Here is a 19,461-nt window from a genome sequence, read left to right as displayed (position 1 = left end):
ACGTTCCAGCTTTAATTAGAGTAGTTGCTTCTAGATCAAGCTTTACAATTAGTTACTATTCTGAATAGACCCAAACTCCTAAAGCATGTTTTTTAGATAAACTATGAGCCGTGCTTCTAAACAGTGATGTTATTGAAGGTGTAATGCTGCCATCTAGTGGTGCAGGTGGAAATCATTTTTGTCGAACTACTGAGTTAGCAAAATGTTCCTCTTTTAATCATTTTAACTTTTGATTGGGTCAAGGTTTCTGCAGGGAACGGAAAACCAAACCGATTTTTAAATCAAGACGCTGTTGGATGCCAGGCAGGTTAGCGGCGAGGAGAAGCGATCTTTATTTAGAAGCAAGCAGTGCTACACATCCATGGAACATTATCGCTGTCTGATAAATAAAAGCTTGTGTGTGCTACACAGATATAATCTTGAAGATAGAAATCTCAGTTAAATATTACTGACCTATAACAAACCCCCACTGGCAACAATTTGTAGAGGTACAGTGATAAAGAAACAAGCTAGTGATGCTTCGAAGCAGCTGCCTATTTGAAAGGAAATAGCAACAGCACATCAGTGCATAACTTTAATCTGATCACAGAAATGTATTTAATATTATATGCATTTGTATACTAAAAATGATAAAAGCTTAACTGACATATTAGATAAGTCCATCTCAGGTCATCTGTCAGTGGTCCCCCTGAGAAATATCAAAAATAGCATGTAATGTTAACCAAACTGTATTTATTTGGTTTAAAATCTTTTTTTCTCCTTTTGTTTCTGAGAAATCAAAATTTTCAGTCTGAAAACAACAAAAGATGTCACCATCTTTGCATATGTACAATTTCTTTTGAATTTTTGCCAAAACAGCTCTTCATCGCTTCTTATTTGAATTTAGATCTAAACTCTGACCAGGCCATGCCAACGTATGACATATACATTGTTATAAAGTCATAAAATGTTAAAAATTTCAAGGGGTATGAACAATTTTGCAAGGTAATTCACCTTAAGACTTTTAGAAAGACTATACTGATTAACAAACTCTAATTTAAGACCACTGACTCATTCGTTGACTCTGCTTCTCGGTGTTCAGAGTTCAGGAGACGTTAACCTGATGTCCGGTTTCAAAGAGCTAGAAGCATTGTGCACCAGGTCTAATACAAACACATACACAGGTTAAATTAGAATCACCATCTGAACAGGAAGATAAAGTCGATACACAGAGCGGAAACGCACAGAGGCAGGTCCAAACATGAAAGCAACACTCTGAACACCCTCAACTAAGACCTACATCAGGGACTTTCTTGATGTAAAAATGCAGATGATGCTGTTTTAGAGGGGCGATTAATGTGGGTTTAGGAAGGGTTTGTTTGACCCAGGGGGAAAGACTTTGACAAACTGTTCTAATGCAGGGTGCTGTGGTGGCGCAGGGGCAAAGCACGACCCACGAAATGAGGCCTTAGTCCTTGTGGCGGTGGTCACAGGATCAATTCCCGGCCTGCTGACATTTGCCACACGTCTTCCTCTCTCTGATTACCCTGTTTCCTGTTGAGCTACTTTCAAATTAGAGCCACCAAAATCTTTTAGAAGAAAAAGAACTGTCCTAGTGTGACAGAGAAGTTTGTCACCTCAGGTCTTCTCTCAGTTCTCCATCAGAGTCATCTTTAGCCTCCTCTGTTTCTATGCAAACGCTCAGCTTGTCTTCCTGTTCGCTGGTCATCACCTCTTGCTGCATTGCAGGTTGAAAGTCTGACTGCACTGTGGTCTGTGGCTGGTCTCCTAGTTCCTGTTCACACTCTGTGTTCTCACTTGTTCTCCACTCAGCATCCGTGCTAGTTTTTGTGTGCCGCTCTGAAACATCAGCGTTTTCAGACTCATTTTCTCCCCCACTTTCACTCTTGCTCTCAGTTTCTGTCTCCAAGTTCTGTTTGGCTGTCTGCCTGCGAATCGTCCGTCTGTGCATGCTGCGGCGGGACTTGTTGCAGTGGAGCGTGCGTCTGCGATGCCATTGGTTGATAGAGTGTTGGGCCTCCACACTGAGCTGGCGGGCAGCCAGCCGCGGCTGGAAGCTAGTGATGTAGAAGAGAGAGGCGTATAGAGTTGTAAGATAGTAGCCACCTGTAAAGAAGATAAAAAAGAGAGTCTTACCAACACTGATAAACCTTAGACAACACAGTATGGAAGCTGTGGTTTTGTATTTCAGTGAATATTTCCTTGTAAAAGTGCTGAGATTTGCACATTTCACTATTAAATCCAAAAACTTAATTTTTTTTTTTTGTTAGAAAAAATGTTGACACAAATTCTCTACTGGAAATTGATCTGGGCTTTGAATAGGCCATTCAAATAAATACTTATGTATGTTTTCGGTGATAGTGAAGTGGAAACAGACATTACAAACAAAAATCTGAAAAGTGTGGAGCACATATGTGCTTAGCTATTTGAAGGCTTTGTGGAACCACCTGCAAGCCTCTTGGACGTCTGGAAACGGATTTATTCTTTTGAAAACAGCGCCATCAGACTGGATGGGGTGACATTATTTTATTAAATCTTGACACAAATTCTCTACTGGATTTTGATCTGGGCTTTGAATAGGCCATTCTAATAAATACTTATGTATGTTTTCGGTCCTGCTGGAAAGTGAATCTCACGTCTTTTCAACTTTGACCAGCTTCTCTGTCCTTTATGTCAACAAAAGTGCTTTTGCAGTGAAACCAAAGTTTTCAGAGATTTTGTTGAACAGCAACTGAACACAGTGTGTCACCAGATCAAAGGTCCCCGTCAAGTTTAACAATTTTTAAATAAATGCAACCTATACATTTTTTTTAAATCTTCTTGACACAGTTTTTAAAATTAAGCTACTTATAGTCGGGAAAATACGGCACTTATTGGTTTCACCTTCTCCCTGTAGCTGTGTGGGGTCCAGCAGCTCCATCATGTAGTCCGTGTCCACCTGTAAGCTGACCAAGTTGCTACGGAGGAGAACCCAGGTCAAACAAGGCAGGAAATCATCCGCTCCAAACACCGCACCTGCAGTAGAGCAGAGTTTCAGGTACCGGCCCATCCTCACTCAGTACCGAGACATTAACAAACATACATTACCTGCAGCAGAAGTAGCATTAGTGCTCATGCTGTGGTAAATGCTCTTGCAGACCTTGAGGAGGATCTGGTTCTTCTTGTTTGGGGAGTAGGCCTCATGCATACTGGCCCATCTCTGCTGTATTCGCTCCAATGTGACAGAATCAGGGACTCCAACTCCTTTTGATCCACCAAGTTCTTCAACCCCGTTCTTTTCTAGCAACAGGAAGTTTCCCTGGAGACTCTGAAAACTGCCGTCGTTGGTCCTGGAGGTGTGGATGCAGGAGTAGAGATGGGAGGAGACGGGCTTCAAGGCCACTTTGTGAAGAGCGAGCTCCACCAGAGAGTCTAGAGAAGGATGCAAAGACAAATGATGAGAAATATACACAAGAACAAAATGCATCTTGGCAACAAAAGGGTATTTGAGAATTTTAGATGTCTCTCACCAATCTCAGAGTCATTCAAGTCAGTGATGCTGTCCAGTATGGCATGAATGTCTGGATAATCCAACAGGATCTCCCTGAGCGACGAGAGTGATGACCTCACTTCCTGTAGGTACTCTGCTCCCATAGGCCCAGTGGGGTCAGAACCTCCCTTCAGGGTCATCTCTACAAATCCTTTAACTGCCTCTCCAAAGGCATTTCCTTTCCTCTCGCTCATCTCCACCACCCGATTGGTCAGCTTCTTCTTCTGAGACACCAGACCACCGAGCGCCTGGCCCACAGCCGACAGACGGTTGATGACCTTACCAGCCAAGCGGTGCGCTGAAGGGTGGAGGGGCCCCGGGCCTGTTATTTGGCACTCCTGCTCCTCCTCTATGCTGCTGATGGACAGCGAGTCGAGCTCCAGCGATGGGGGCTGGAGCAAAGACGAAGGCCTGGGTGGAGGCAACCAAACTCCATCTTCAATCCAGGACACCCTGTGTGGAGACTGAGGCACGGGGCTGCTGTGGCGGTGCTGCTCAGGTGTTCCTGGTGTGGTGGGCGTGGAAAGGCTCCCCGTGCTCGCTCTTTGAGGGATGATACACGCCAAATCCCGGCTGGGCCTCCTGAGGACCACTCCTGTTGGCGTTTGTGGGGTGAGAGGGGAATCGGCGGACCTGGCTCTGGTCAGACCTGCTCAACGAAAAAAAACACACTCTTTTAAATTAAAGATCAATCACCTGCTTAATGTTTGTGTGTTGATGCATTTGACTCTGACCTGATCCCTCTGTACTGGCAGCCTTGGATTCCTGGTCCAGTGAGATGGCTCGTTTGCTTTGAATCCCAGCCCCGACCCAAGTCCGGGTGGTGCTCAGGCGTCGCTCTCGTCTGAAACTTGATAACTGTAAAGTCGCTGGCCGGTGAGTCAACCAGTCATCTCCATGTTCATGAACGTAGAGGGGATTTATGATGCACAGGGCGCCATTAGCGGAAGTCAGCTTCAGAACAACAAGCAGATGAGCAGAAAATAAGATTGGAAAGATTGACTGGTCCGTCTTATATATTAATCTCCACATCAGAGAATATCAAGCATTTTAAAAGGCATAGGGAGAACAATTGCATTATTATTAACACTAAACCCTTTTATTACATGGTTTTCACAGAAATGGAGACCCTTTTCAGTAAATCACTAGCAGACACAAATAGAAAAACAATGTTTACGTCATAACTGCTCAGATCTGTCACTGCACAGTAATAACGAAATAAAAACATCAAATCGCAATATTATAATAACATTAGATATGATAGTATCAACTGTAATTAACCCCTTTTTCCTTACTATGTCTTTCCTGTCATCACATTAATGAACTTAGCATCTTGATCTCTAAGCTCAGGGTTGGCCATCAGGGTAATTCAACTCACAATAATATTGCAAAGCAAACTTTAAATGCATGTCATTGGAAACATTCTAGACAAATACTGCATACAAACAGTCATTTGAAATTCCATGTTTTTTTGTTTGCTATGGCAATTTCTATTTGCTACATTGTGCAGCTGCAATGATGTCTTCATTTGACCTGTATTTTATTTCCACTTGTGCTCACAATTAATTTCAATAGCATGCAGTTAGCATGCTTTGAGTAAATAATATCCCTTCTGCTTTGCCTTTTTATTCTTCTGATACTGTAACATACATAGTGCGATCCTCAACTAAGCCCACAAACTTTACTTCACTAAAATTTAAGCAAGTGTGATTAAAATTTGACACTGTTTGCCATTTCCACTCAGCAATATGATCTCTTAGATTTACATTTGAAATGAAATGGAGATAGAGTTAAGACAAATCATGATGGATGGGAGAAAAATACAATTGTAAAACAGTTTTACTAATGTTGTAATAGTGTGTATTGCATGAAGTGGGCTCCAACATAAATAACTTTTAAAACTTTCCAGAAATCCAGTCCATGTAGACATAATGCAAAGTAAGCAAATTCTCCATCATAGAAAATGCTTTTAAAAAACACAATTTGTTAACAAACCTCTGCTGGTCTGACGGCACACCATGCTGACGCTCCTATTTGATTTATAGACGATTCACTCACCACAGGATGCCAAATGCTTGAAGAGGGTCTAAAAGCAAGGCAGTCTGAAAAATGTTCTAATTATCTCAGAAAATAATTATAATTTGACCCGTTGAGGGCATGCAAAGACTGTACAAAGGGCAACATTTCTGTTTCCAATGTTTCTTTTTGGTTTACTTGGAGAAAAAAATGTGGAACTACCCACAAGCTTGACAAGCAACAGCTTGGAACTATTTTTACTAAATGGCTAACTAATGTTACAAGCTATCCTATTCCACATCTCTAGGAAGTGGATTATTTTTAGCATGAATTTAACTTTCAAAGTTCCTCTTCAAGTCGCTCAGTGAAACTTTTGTTTTGTGCTGATGCAGCTTTTGAGAGGATTACAGGACTTTGAACTTCCTCACCGGGTAAAAACAGGGAAGTTGTTCGTTTGGCGGGTATGCTTGCTCACGCTTACAAAATAACATACCTGAATGGAGCACATCACATGGCTTGGCTCCTTGTTGGGCATTTCTTCTGCTTGTTGTTCAGGTGGTGTGAACAACCACGTTTCTGCAGAGCAGAAATCATTACTCAACATGGTTTTAAAAGTACTGTAGTTTTGTATTTTTCATGCAGGAGACTGGAACCAAAGACTCACTAGGTTCAAGCTCAGAGAGACGATCTTGATTCATCTCGGTTGGACTGTAGATCCAACGGGGGATGGACAGGCAGACAGCCAGCACATCCCTGACACAGACAGAGAGAGATGTGTAAAAATATTCACAAACCTTAGTAATACATCTCGAAAGTATGTAGGAAAGGAGCTCTAAAAGAATTTCACACAACTTACAGATTCAATATGATACAGCAACACAATGCTTGGCATAACAGTGAAGTGAAAGGAAAATAATACATGTTTTTTTTTTTTTAACCAAAACAAGAATACATTGGGTATTGATTAATCTGATTTCAGGCCTCCTAATTATCCAAGAGTCCACTGAAATGTAGTTTAATAAAAAAATAAATAAATAAAAAATCCAGCTCTTCTGTGGTTTGTCACATCAGAAAACAAACAATGTCATAAAGACCAAGGAGTGCAGAGTGGTCAGTGAGGAAGGTCTGGTTAGGTTTAGGTCATAAAACAATACATTATTTTTTTAAACATCTAACACAGCATTCTTCAATCCATTATTCAAAAGTGGAGGCAGGAAGGAGCGACTGCAAACTTATCAACATATGCTCCGATACCTAAACAGAACAGCAGGTTAGATATCTGAACAGAAGAGAATTGATTGAATTGATCAGGGAAGCAGCCGAGAGATGCATTTGGCACAGCTAATTAATTTAGATGCCGCTCTGAACAATAAATTTATCAGGACCACAGGTTCCATGACTGGCAATAGAGCAGAATAGGATTGATTATATACTTTATTGCCCCACAGGGGGGAGATTTTAGTGCAACAGCAAAGTAAATGGCAATCAAGGCATGTAGATTCACACAAAGATAAGAACATAAGATATAAAAACAGAAAAAGGAATAACACACTACACAAAATGTGTAAAAATTGAAGTGGTATGAATACTTCTTTAAGGCATTGTTACAACACGATGTTTAAATTTGCTTATGAGGTTTGGTAAGACTTTAAAGTTGCCATTACTTGTATATCCTAAAGGGTTTTAAGACAATTTTAAAATCTCCATTTGACTTTATTTCTCTCTATATCTCATAGTCAAATAACAAAAAGGTTCAGCTCACAGCTGTAAGTATGGTAAAAGCAGTAAAGTATGTTCCTACCTGGTCAGAGAGTAGAAGAGCACCAGCTGAGGCAAATCAGAGAAAGACAGACGAGACTCAGAGAGCTGGAAGGCTGTCATAGAAAAACAGAGAACAAGTGCGCAGCTCAGTGTCATTTCATATTTAGTTAAAGTAAGGCACATTCTGAGAACCAGTTTTCACTTTAAATAAGGAAGTTTATAAAGGGGACTTCTGTAGAAAATTTGCTGTCACTGCTGAAGTAGTTCACTGTCACTGTTTTCCTGACAGAAGACGGTTTATGATAAGCACATTTCAGCAGGACAGCAGATGCAGTTTTGAGTGAGAAACAGTGTCATGTGTTTTATTATCACATATCTCAAACCTATTTCTCTGGAGCAGAAAAATCATATAAGAAAACTTTCATTTATCAAACAACAAGCAGCAGGTGTGCATGTTCAAACAATATGAGTTAACAGTTTGCACAGACACAGAAAATACCTGGAATCGTACTAATCAGGATTTTGCAAAAGGTTAATGTCAGCCTGAATTCCTCCATTTGGGATCTTTTTTTCCGGCTGGAATACCCAACCATGTGTGAACATTTAAGTGAAACAGTCGCCACCAGTTAAAGGCTGATGATTTGGAAATGATCAGATGCAAGCAAACAAACATACAAACAAACAAAAAACACTAAAAGATTCAAGTATATTGTGAACTAAAAACAAGAGATATAAGTGTAGTGAAGTCAAAAAAACACAAACATGAACTAAGAGACTGGCAGCCAAGATACCCCAGTTTATGCATAGCTGGTTGTCATGGTGGGATAATATTTTGGCAAACTGTCAAAATGTATATTTGACACAGTCAATGTGAAGTACGTTCAAAACCTAAGAGTACAAACTGTCATACATGGTGGTGGCATATAATGCTTTGGGCCTGGGTTTCACTGCCTACAGTTCTGGTTTATTGCATGTAGTAGGTGGAATCTTAAAATTCATCAACCTCATCAAAATATTAGCCTGGCCATTGCCTTCCACTTCACTAGTCCGTGTGATTTCTCTCATTGAAGTGGATTCCTGCTGTAGATTTTCTATCGGGCCAATCAGAGAGCAGAAGGAGAAGTGGTGAACGATGACATCAATTTTATGCACTGTTTTAGATTTGTGGTCTGCCTGTAGTTTTAGCAAAGGCAGCGGAGGAAGTGAATGCAATATTTGGCCACGCTTCCAAATATTAAATTAACGTTAAGAGTGGTCTCATTTCTTCACAGCGGAGGAGGGTTGCAGGCAATTTCCAGTAAGCTTCATAACGTTGAATTGGTGCATTACATATGTCACGGCCAAATGTTAGCAACTGGGTAAAGTTTTAAACTTCAGCAGAGTTCATGCCTCAAAGCAAATTATAGAACAAGAGGCTGGTTGTTTACCAACACAGAGATGACTGAATTTAGCACATCAAAAACAAAATATCCCCCTAAACACACAAAACTGATAAATAAAGCAGGTTAATGTGAAGCTTTTGGAAGGCCCTGACCTCAAATGTACAGATACTTTTCTAAATATGTTTAAAAGCAGCAGTGTGCATGTCAGGAAACTAACCAATTCAAATTAAATCTACCACCTTTGTCAAAAAAGGGATGTCTAATATCCTCAAGAATAACATGTAAAACTTCTTGATGGCTACGAAAAAATGATTTGAAGGGAAACGTGTAACCAAGTATAACTGGGTGCATATTTGAACGTATGCAGATATATTTAAATTTGAAGGTGTCATTGGCCTTATCATAATATTGACTTTTTGACGTGTTTGTTTGCAATGTTTAGCAGAAGTAACAAATCAGTAAAGAGATGTCAAAAGTGAAACTCAATGGACCTCAGTTGACCCGGCTCCACCCAGGTAAATGTTTGTATCCATTGTTTCGTACCTGTTTCCTTGCAGTTCATATTATAATCGAGAACTTCTCCATTCTGATCCCCTGCAGACACACACAGTAGGCAGGGCTGAGACGTCACAGAGTCCCGCACAACCAGGAAGCTCTGCAGGGAAACACAAAGTGGCTCGTTTAGCTGTATGAAGTGCGACTGAAGCCCGCTGAGAAGTAAGACGTTTCCTCTGAAACACCAACACACACAAACCTCGCAGCGGGACTCCATGGCAACCAGGCCACAAAAAGAGAGACACCGAGGCGTGGATATAAAACTCTGACAGTTTCAAAGTGTGGTTTTTGACAGCTACAGCAGTTCATCTTTTTAGCAACATGGTGCTGTTCTGATCTCTCAAAGACTCAAATACATTTCTCTAAGCGTTGATATGCTGAGATATTGTCTGTGGTGAAGTTTACTATCAGGGGCTTGAGACCCAGACATAGCTCAGTTTGTCTCAGCAGTTCTACGTGGTAGATCTTGCAGCAAGATTGATCTAACAAAGCAGATTCTGTTCTGCTAATCGACTGTTGGCCTAAAAACAAAAATCATTCGTCTTGTATGAACAATAAAAATGGATTTTTACAAACATGTTAGTTATGTTCTATGGTCAAGGGGAAGACTGCTAGAAATTAGTGGATATGGAATCTGGATGAATCTGGAATAAAAAAACGTGTCAGAAAAAGGTACACAAGCAACAGTAATAACCACAGTCAGGAGAGGATTGTGGTAAAAGCTAATTAAAACATTTGAGGAAGGTTTGTTTCAGGACCAAACACACACACATTTGTAAGTCATTTTTTAAAAAAGTCCAAGTCTCTCAAATATTTGAGGGAAAAGTCCAAGTCAAGTCTCAAGACCTTTGCCTCAGTTCAGAGTGAAGTCTCAAGTTACAAATCAAATTTACAACATCTAGGTCCCTTCTAACCCCACGATGTTGTAGGTTAGAACTTCAGTTCTTAGGCCGGAGTTATAACGTGAGCATGTGATAGTTAACTTTTAATAAATATTAAAATATTTAAAGATAACTTCAATATTGTACAATTACTGTACCGTTCCTGCTGAAGGCTCTGTTTTCATACCGTTGTTCCTTCATTATATATTGAACTAAATATGTTTAGCGGGTTTTCTGATCTACAGTGACAGCTCCATGATCTGAACTCACCACTACATCTGATATAAATAAAAATTCACTTGTGACACAAAGTCTAGGAAGTATTTCCTTTAAATTCTGTTCTCATAAACTTGTGAATGGCATCCTGTTTTTCAGAAACTAACTTTGTGGATCTTGGTTAATGGTTAATTTATTCGGAAAAAAAAGCAAAACATCCATAAACATTTATTACCTTCATGTGACCGTTTTAGTAATTTTAACACAGCAATGCCACTGGTTTATCCTTGTAATAGACACACAGCAACCTGTTATCTCTTCTAGGTTACTCGCATATGTGTGAAAGCAAAAATGTGATGTCACACTTGTATGAACCAATCAGGATCCAGCAACATTTAAATTGAAATCTGAAGGCAGAGGTTCTCAGTATATACTTGCAGAGCATTGCTTAAAAAAAGAGGAAGCTCTCAAAAGTTTTAACCGTTTATCTAAAACAAGTTTCTTTACATCATCTCAAGAAGCATTTTTGACGTTTCTACCAAAAGATAAAAAAAAACAAAAAACTGAGATGCTGTTATTAGAGACTGCTGTTATCAGTCAGATCACCTTTGCGTTTTCCTGGAAGCAGAAGCAGCAACAGAGAGAAAGCGGTTGGTTGAGTCACGGTGGACTTGAGTAACACGAAGCACTTTGAGTCCAGAGCAACTGCTCACTCATGTAGTAATGTCACCTCAGCTCAGAGGTATTCCCACACATTAGGATGAAAAAAATTATAAACACACATGCAAGATGTGGCTTTCAGACTCCGAGAGCTCAGAAATAAAGACAACCTCACTCTACAAAGAATGAGACAAGTGACGTCCACTTTTTTAGGTGATTCACTACAACCCAACCGCCGAGTCATTTTTTTTTTTTTGTTCTACATCTATGTCATACCACAAACTCCACAACACACCGGAAAACTGTGCCAAAAAAAACCTTCTTCCTCTTTCATGGGTTAATAACCCAAAGCTTCCAGTTGGCATAAACAGAATGGTACGATTTAAAACGATCATCCTGTAGAAAGCGAACATCTTTTGCTACTCACAGAGCTTCTCCGCAGCTGGTGCATCCATTTTGTAAAGTCATTTCCCTGATACGCTCACGGTGTTATTCAACAGTACTTCTGCATTTAGCTTAAAATGCATTTTTTTTGTATTTTCAGATGTAAAACAGAAAAGGGAACTGCTGATGCCTCGGAGAGAGCAAGTGCTGAACAGGACACACACACACAAAATAAAAAAACCTTTGGCTGAAAGCAAAACTTTTTTGTGTTTTATCTGCTAATTCAAGATATCAACTTTCAGAAAAGACTTAGATTGCATAAAAGAACCAAAAGGTTGATGGTGATATGCAAAACTTGGCAACAAGGGCATGAATATGAGAAGATCCAAGAAACAGGATGCCCAAAGTGATCAGAAATTATTTTGAGGACTGAGGGAGAAACATATTCTGTTTTAGAAACTTCTTACATCAGTTTATGTTAAGAAGAGCTGAAATATTCATAAAACTAAGCAGAATAATAATTTTATCCATGCAAATATGAAACGGAGAGATGACGACATGAACTGCGTAGCTTCATCAGGCTCCTTTTGGAGGAGAAATAGCTTAATTTCTCACATTAAACAATTAGATGATTAGTAAAGATTCACAGAGAACGTATCTAAACACAAAAAGTTTATAGATGATAAACGGTTGGATCATCGGTAGCAAAGTAATAGAGTAATGTTTCTGTAAAACAAAACCCCCATTACCATGTCGTAGTTTGATTGGATTTGGTCTTGAGACCCCATTTTCAAAGTCTTGGTCTTGAATACATTTTCAGTCCATCCTGTGTGGATCTCAGACCTGCTGGACTCAATATTTTTCCTCAAGGAAAGTCAGAATCACATTGTTTTCTTTACTGCAACTTGGTGAAACATTCAGTGTTTTATAATGTAAAAATGGAGAGCTAATTTATTGGACATCTACTTTCTTATGTTTGCCACAACCACTATAATATTATTACAGCCTTGAAATTGGTTTGGTCTTCTTGTTGACTTAGTCTCTGGTCAGGCGACCTAGACCAGAGTGTTTCAGCCCTGGTCATCAAGACAAACTAACCTTCATGTTTTAACGTGTTTTCCTGCTTCAGCATGCCTGATTTTAATTGGTGACTGGTTAACAGGCTTTTACCTGCTAACTATTGGTTGCCAGGCTTTTGCTTAACCACAAGCATTTAAATCAAATGTATTCAAGCAGGGAAACGGCAAAAGAAATTCAGGGCATTGTGACTTGAGAACCAGTAGTTTTACATCCTGGTCCTCAAGGCGCTTTGTCCTTCATTTTTTACAGGTTTTCCTGAACCAGCACACCTGAAACAAATGAATGAATTACCTCTTTAACACACCATTAGGTGTTAAAGAATCATGTTAATCATCCAATTATTTAAGTCAGGAATGTGGAGGAAGGGAAAGAAATAAAACATGCTTTACAATGGGTCCTGAGGATTAGAAATCCACTGGTCTGGCAAAAGAAGAAACAAAAACAGACCTTGACCTTCAGTGTGGTAAATTAAAGCTCGACTGAGCTTCCGGGAGAACTTTCATGTCTTAGTTGGGTTATTGGACCCACACTGTGATGCACCGATGCCCAAATTCGGAGGAACAAATGAAATGCCATCACTGTTCTGCAGCTTTCAGTTCCATTGTCAAACTACATGTGGTTTGAATTCTTAGTTTCACGTCTTTTTGCATATTAATAAACTGCTGATATGTCTATATCAGCAGTTTATATCAGCAGTCCAAACACAATTTAAAATGTAAATGTTCAAACACTATAATAGAAGAGTAAAGCTCAAAAGATTGGAATATTGTGAAAAAGTTCAGAATTTGGTGTCACTCGCTTCTAAAAGTGAAGTTCCTATATAACATGACCAGCAGAGTTAAATATGACAAGGTTTTCTTTCTTGTAATTTTGATAATTACTGCTTGCAGATTGTTAAAAACAAAATTTAAGGCCTCAGATGATCAATAAAAGATCAATAAAAACTATATTTGGTGAATCCACAAATTGCAAATTGTAGCTTACAGAGTTTGGAAGACGGCTGACTTGTCAGTTGTCCAACAGACAGTCATTGACCCCCTCCATTAACAGAACAAGCCACAAAAGGTCATTGCTGATCAAGCTGTTTGTTCACACAGGGCTGTATCCAAGCACTTCCTTAGAAAGTGGAGTGGAAGGAAGACGTGTAGAAGAAAAAGGTGCAATGGCAGCTGGCGTAGCTGCAGCTTTGAGAGGATCATCAAGCAGCTTCACAAGAAGTGGACTGAGGCTGAAGTCAGTGCACCAAGAGTCATTACGAACAGACGAAGCCTACATATGGGTTGCAAATGTTGCATTCCACATGTCAAACCACTCAATATCAGAGACATCTTACCTGGGCTGAGGAGGAAAGGAACTGGACTGTTGCTCAGTGGTCCAAAGTCCAGTTTTCAGATGAACGTATAAGCTCTGCATTTAGAAATCGAGGTCCAAGTTGTCTGGAGGAAGAGCGGAGCGGCACAGAAGTGTGAAGTTTCCACAGTCGGTGATGGTTTGGTGGAATCATCTGTTGGTTCAACAGTCGTTTCCACTGGGCTTTCTGAAGACCACAGTAAATGAAGCCACTGCCGACAAGCTGTACGGAGATGCTGGTTTAATTTTCCAGCAGGACCTGGCACCTGCTGCCCACACTGCCAAAGGTACCAAAAGCTGCTTCAGTGAATGTGGTGGTACTAAGCTTGATGGACCAGTAAACTTTCCTGACCTTTAACCCCATAGAAAATCTACAAACTGTTGTCAAGAGGAAGACAAGGAACACCAGACGCAGCAGGGGAGATGACCTGAAAGCAGATATCAAAGAAATCTGGACCTCCATAACACTGTTACCTGATCACTTCCATGTCACGACGCACTGGTGAAGTAATTTACACAAAAAAAAAAAAAAAAAAGAAATTAATGCATAGAAATGAGCTTCTCAGAAGCCTGATCTTATGTATTATTCAGAGTTTTGGGCTTTTATTATCCATCAAAATTACAAGAAATAAAAGGATGAAATACTGAGACAGACTGGCGACCTGTCCAGGGTGAACCCCGCCTCTCGCCCGGAACGTTAGCTGGAGATAGGCACCAGCAACCCTCCCGACCCCAATAAGGGAGAAGGGTGTGAAGAAAATGGATGGATGGATGGAAAAGGATGAAATATTTCAATATATGTATAACGATAACATAAGACTCATTTTCAAAAGTCAGAAATTTTTTTTTTTTTTACAATATTTCAATTTTAGGAGCCATACTTCTTGTCCTTTAGACAACAAGGCTCCTCAACTTTTTCCAATTGAAGATAAGTTTAAAAACAGAAACTTACAAATGATTGTCGATTTTAATGAAGATGAATATCGCAAGTAGTGTTAGAGAAAGACGGCAACAACAAAAATAGAATCCATCCATTCATGTCACACAGGTTTTTAAATTCTCTAACATTTGGACGTATCCGAGACTCAGTTACTCAGTTGAGGACATTTCTAAAGAGTTTGTCATATTTTGTTTCCATTTTAACATAAAACCTAAAAGGCTACTAAAAAATTTAAGCACTATTTATTTTTAAATGTCTTTTGAGGTAGAAACTTGAAAAGTCTTTTTTTTTTGCATAATTGTCTGTTTTTAGATGGGCAACAACAGAATTTATATACATATAAAAAAGTAAAACACAAAAAAGTAAGTAGGTCTGTGGTCGGATTCTAGTATAGAAATTATGCTCTCAACAAATTATTGATCACGACCTTGTTGTCACTCAACATGTAATTCCTCTCTTACCCCGGCTGGTGCTCCACGGATGGCAGCGTGGGCCCCCTCTCTGCCCCAAGGGGCCCCGGGACACCAGGCGTCCTGACATCCCCTGAGCTTCTCCAGCGGCGAGAGTCTCCGCCGGCTGCTTCGCCACGGGATTGCTGTCGTCCCGTTAACAGGAGCATGCACTGCCCTGGACACCAACACACAAACACCATGACCGGCACGCTCAGCCTATTTATGCACACAGAGCAACGGTTTGACACCTCTGCAAAGAAACTTTACAGGCTGGGAACAATCGTAGGTGTAAGTTTTTGGTTTATTTGAATTCTATCCAAATTTTCAAAAATAATTAAATACAAGTAATCAAGTTGTACTTACATGTCTTTCTTTTTTTCCTCAGAAATTTCTGCACATTTTTCAGTTTTTTTCTCTCTTGAACTCCTCTTTCCTTCTTGCAGAGAACGTGTTACTTAAGAGCTCAAAATACCAGCAGGGCTAAAATAGGAAGTTCACTTTCGTCTCTACAACACAACCCCAAGAGATTTCCTGCATTAATGTGGCAAATTTTCCACGTTTCAACATTGTACCGACGACCCGTGCTGCTGAGCAGAAATGTTTTCCCTTCTGTCCTGTTTCACATGACAACTAAAGCAACTTCGGGTTCCATTAGAAAACTCACAGCAGCTTCTCATACCCAGCCCTTTTCTCGAGTCAGCCTGTGGTTAACCAAAACTCTGAGCACATTGAGAACAGTAAAAAGACTGCATGTTCTCTAAGTGAGGCTATATTTATGTGCAACTGCGGAGCTGCGGATGTCCTCTGCTGGGCAACTTTTACAACCTTTAAATGCTAAGATAATCTGTGAATTTCTACAGGGCACAACATGTCACACATGAGAACTTTCTTCTTCTTAAATAAGAAGAAAAAAAAAAGACAATTTAAAAAAAGGTTTGAGGTTAATTTGTAATCTCTGTGAGTGGACTGGATGGCCGAAGCTTTCACAGCGCTGCATGTCAGGAAAACCGCTCGCTTTGAGGTGTTGTTGATAGGTCAGCGTTTCCATGGCAAAAAGATTGACGGTCGTTGTTAATCAGAACAGGTGCTAACCTACATCATTATCTCAGCTGCAGTCATAACCAAGTGTTGATTGAAGGATCAAGTACTGGACTGTGTGGTTGGTTGTCTGTCCTGTATTTTTCTAAGTCGCCCATTGATGGACTGGTGACCTTTCCAGGGCTGACCCCGACGTTCGCCCATCAACTGCTGGAGTGGATGCATGGAGCAAAATTTCATATTTAACCATTATTCCAACTATATATATAAAAAATTCCCCTCTCATCCTCCGTGGGTGGTCTCTTTCATCCTCTGAGCTCGGGTCCTCTATGAAGCAGAGACTCATCTAAAAGTTGTCCTTCAAGGACCAGAGTTGAAAGGTTTGGAGCTTATCACCAAATGCAAAACACGAGGAGTATCTATATATAAACTACTGCACATAAATTTGAGAGTTTTAAAGCTAAGTTGTTGCAGTAAAATGAAGTTGTAGTGAAGAAGAGGCTCAAAACACGTCAAGTTCCAAATGAGGAGGGAAAAATTATTAATTAAGTGCTCCCTCGTAAGTGTTTAAGGAGGTTAAAGCTGAAGGTTAATAGATGCTGTTGAGTTTGAAGGGCAAGCTAAAGTAGCTGCTTGAGCTGCAGTTTGTGACCTGAAAGTTGTGACACTTAAAACACAGATCCTGTTCAAGTGAAAGACAACTGAATAAGCTCCAAGATCTACATATGTTAAAGGCTAAAAAGCTCTAAGGACTTTTTCTGGCTGCATTTCTTCATATCGAATTATTGCATAGTTATTTTTTTATTGCCTTTTAATCAACAGCCTGTAAATTCAAGTGTTCCAGCACAGGCTAATGAATGCACATGCACTGAGAATGCACACATGTAAATAGTTATCCAGGGGCCCTCTTATGTAAATGTACACACTCAAAGTCATGGACACACACATATGGAACTATCTCGCCTCTGCATCCTGAACGCCCGAGCCAATCAAATTTGCCTAATGAGACATCTGGCATTCTGCCTGCATGTGGATGCTGAGCCCAGAAACAGCTGGGTCGTCTCTCACACACACACACACACACACACACAGACGCATGCACACACTTCGGCCTAAATCTGAGGAAAATGCTGTGGTCCAGACTAAACTAGCCAGAACCCAATCTTACACTATGACTCTCCTCTGAAACGCACTTCTTTTACACATGTGATATATTATGCATACATGAGTCTGTTACACACTCAGCACGGCCATAAATTAGATATATGGCAGTGGTGACTGCTGGAGGAAAGGGTGCACTGAGAAGAGAGGAGTGGATGTGAAGTAAGGAGGAGGGGGGGCAGATGGCTGTGGCCTGAGGCATTAGAGGTACTTGCAACTAAACATTGAGACTGCTGCAAACGCACACATATCTCATATATATATATATAGTTGATTTTATGTTTTTGAGTGTAAAACATGAGAAGAATTTGATACACAGCATACATCTTGATTGAGTTTTTGTTTAACACAACTCGGTGTAACTGCATCTAGTGAGAGCTAATTAAGTGAAACTTCCTTTATATGTTGCTGAGAGTTTCTGCTTTTTTTAAATGGCACAGAATCAAAAACAGTCATCATAAAAATCGTTACCTATTCTTTCACATTTTTAACCTTAATACTGTCTATCTCTGTCGTTAGACATGTGCAATACTGCACAGTTTGTTATTGATCCAATACTATATAAATACAAGACCAGCTTCTCCAATACCAACACCTAGTAATATTTAAAGTTTATATATAATCAAACTAAATCTTAGTTTATTGCATACCATCAAATTTAAATTAAAGAAAGATCTACACTATTACATGATAACATAAACTTTATGAATGCAGTTTCACTCATTATTTTAAATGATTTACTCCCCCGTTGTAACCGTCCGAAAGGAAATTTGAACATATGTCCAATAAGACTTTATTGTGGTCACCATTAAAGCACATTGAGGACGCTGCACCTCTTTACATAAAAATCCTGATTGTGTTTAAACACGCTGGAGGATCAAAAGCATCAAATACAAAAATTAAACATCATTTGTAGGCATGGGCCGATAAAAAGCTCGACCTGCCAGTTCTGCCTAACGGTAACGGTGGTGTGACTATTTTTAGCTGAAAATGTGCAGACATGACCTTATGGGCTGGTCTGTCAGTCAAACCTCTCTCACAGGAGAGCAAAAGAGGACAGTGGTTGATTTTTAGACCAGTCAACCACTTTTGATTGATTAGATGTGAAGATCGGTTTCACATGCAGGCATCGGCCGATCACTGATCTCCCAATATTAAGGAAATAAATCTTCCGGATGAAGCATCCCTAATCATCTGTGCTGCAATTGTGGATTTACTTACCTGTTTTATCACAATAAAAGAAGAATGCAGTTAGCAGCAGCTTCATTCCTCTGCTTGTTTTTGCTCAAACCCACCTGGACTAAGCAGAATCCAGCAGAGAAACAACTGAAACTGGGAGCGGAGACAATGTAGCACAAGCAAAATATGAATATACTTGCCAGTCATAAATTAAACCAACTGCAACGCAAACATTATCGCACAATGTTTTCAACATACACTGTGAATGAAATGAAAGTTTTACAAATAAGCATCAGAAAAAGTTTTTCCAAAAAAACTAAAAAAACAAACAAACTGCTACTCAAAGTGAAGTACAAATTCAAAGAAAACTGTACTCAAGTAAATTTACTTGACCACTGCTCACCTCTGATATTTGTTGATAGAGAAATGATGCTAATGTACTGGAGCAGCTCAGAGTTCTGACTTGAATCTGACTGAGAATCTGTGAGCAAAAGATTAGGGTGATGGAAAGTAGGTCTTCTTACCTTAAAGACTTCAACTCAACAAATCATTTTTAACTTTATTCTCCTTTTATGTTGTTTTATTCTCTTTTGAAAGACACCAATCTGATTTCTTCTCAGAATAAACTTCTTGACTGAATAAAAACGATTTTAAATCTACATCTGTATGAATGACCTTTGACCCGATCGTACAGAGTTTAAACTTCTAAGGAGGAGGAAATCCTGAGTAAATCGTCATTAGGCAGGTGAATGACAGACGGAGCAACGTGCGGTGACGAGAGTTTCAGTCTGACATTTCCACTATCGTTTTTAATCAACTGCATTCATAAGAAGAAAATAGATTGACACACTTCTCCACTGACACGAAGTGAACTTGA

The 19,461-nt window shown here is 39.7% G+C and overlaps 1 protein-coding gene across 2 annotated transcripts; it reads right to left on the bottom strand.

Annotated features, from left to right (window-relative positions):
* Positions 1-308: 308 nt before the first annotated feature.
* Positions 309-16,485, bottom strand: rinl (Ras and Rab interactor-like). 2 transcript variants are annotated; one of them, XM_007577846.2, is made up of 11 exons: positions 15,570-16,485; positions 15,216-15,381; positions 9,232-9,343; positions 7,347-7,419; positions 6,210-6,298; positions 6,039-6,121; positions 4,264-4,483; positions 3,510-4,178; positions 3,088-3,411; positions 2,884-3,015; positions 309-2,106 (listed from the first exon to the last, which is right to left on the bottom strand). In XM_007577846.2, coding segments are annotated over exons 1-11 (2,364 nt in total). In that variant the 5' UTR covers positions 15,572-16,485; the 3' UTR covers positions 309-1,612. The 2 variants fall into 2 exon arrangements, with proteins under 2 accessions (XP_007577908.1, XP_007577909.1); XM_007577847.2 differs by lacking the exons at positions 15,216-15,381; positions 15,570-16,485 and adding an exon at positions 11,428-11,505.
* Between the last annotated feature and the right edge of the window lie 2,976 nt (positions 16,486-19,461).

Source organism: Poecilia formosa, unplaced genomic scaffold (assembly GCF_000485575.1).
Source record: "Poecilia formosa unplaced genomic scaffold, Poecilia_formosa-5.1.2 Scaffold457, whole genome shotgun sequence".
Taxonomy (NCBI): domain Eukaryota; kingdom Metazoa; phylum Chordata; class Actinopteri; order Cyprinodontiformes; family Poeciliidae; genus Poecilia; species Poecilia formosa.
This window is presented reverse-complemented; position numbering and strand designations above follow the sequence as displayed.

Coding starts and splice junctions, on each gene's coding strand:
- rinl (XM_007577846.2), bottom strand. Junction 7,420..9,231: donor TATGAACTGCAAGGAAACAG/GTACGAAACAAT, acceptor TTTCTATGACAG/CCTTCCAGCTCTCTGAGTCT. Junction 3,412..3,509: donor CTTGAATGACTCTGAGATTG/GTGAGAGACATC, acceptor ATCCTTCTCTAG/ACTCTCTGGTGGAGCTCGCT.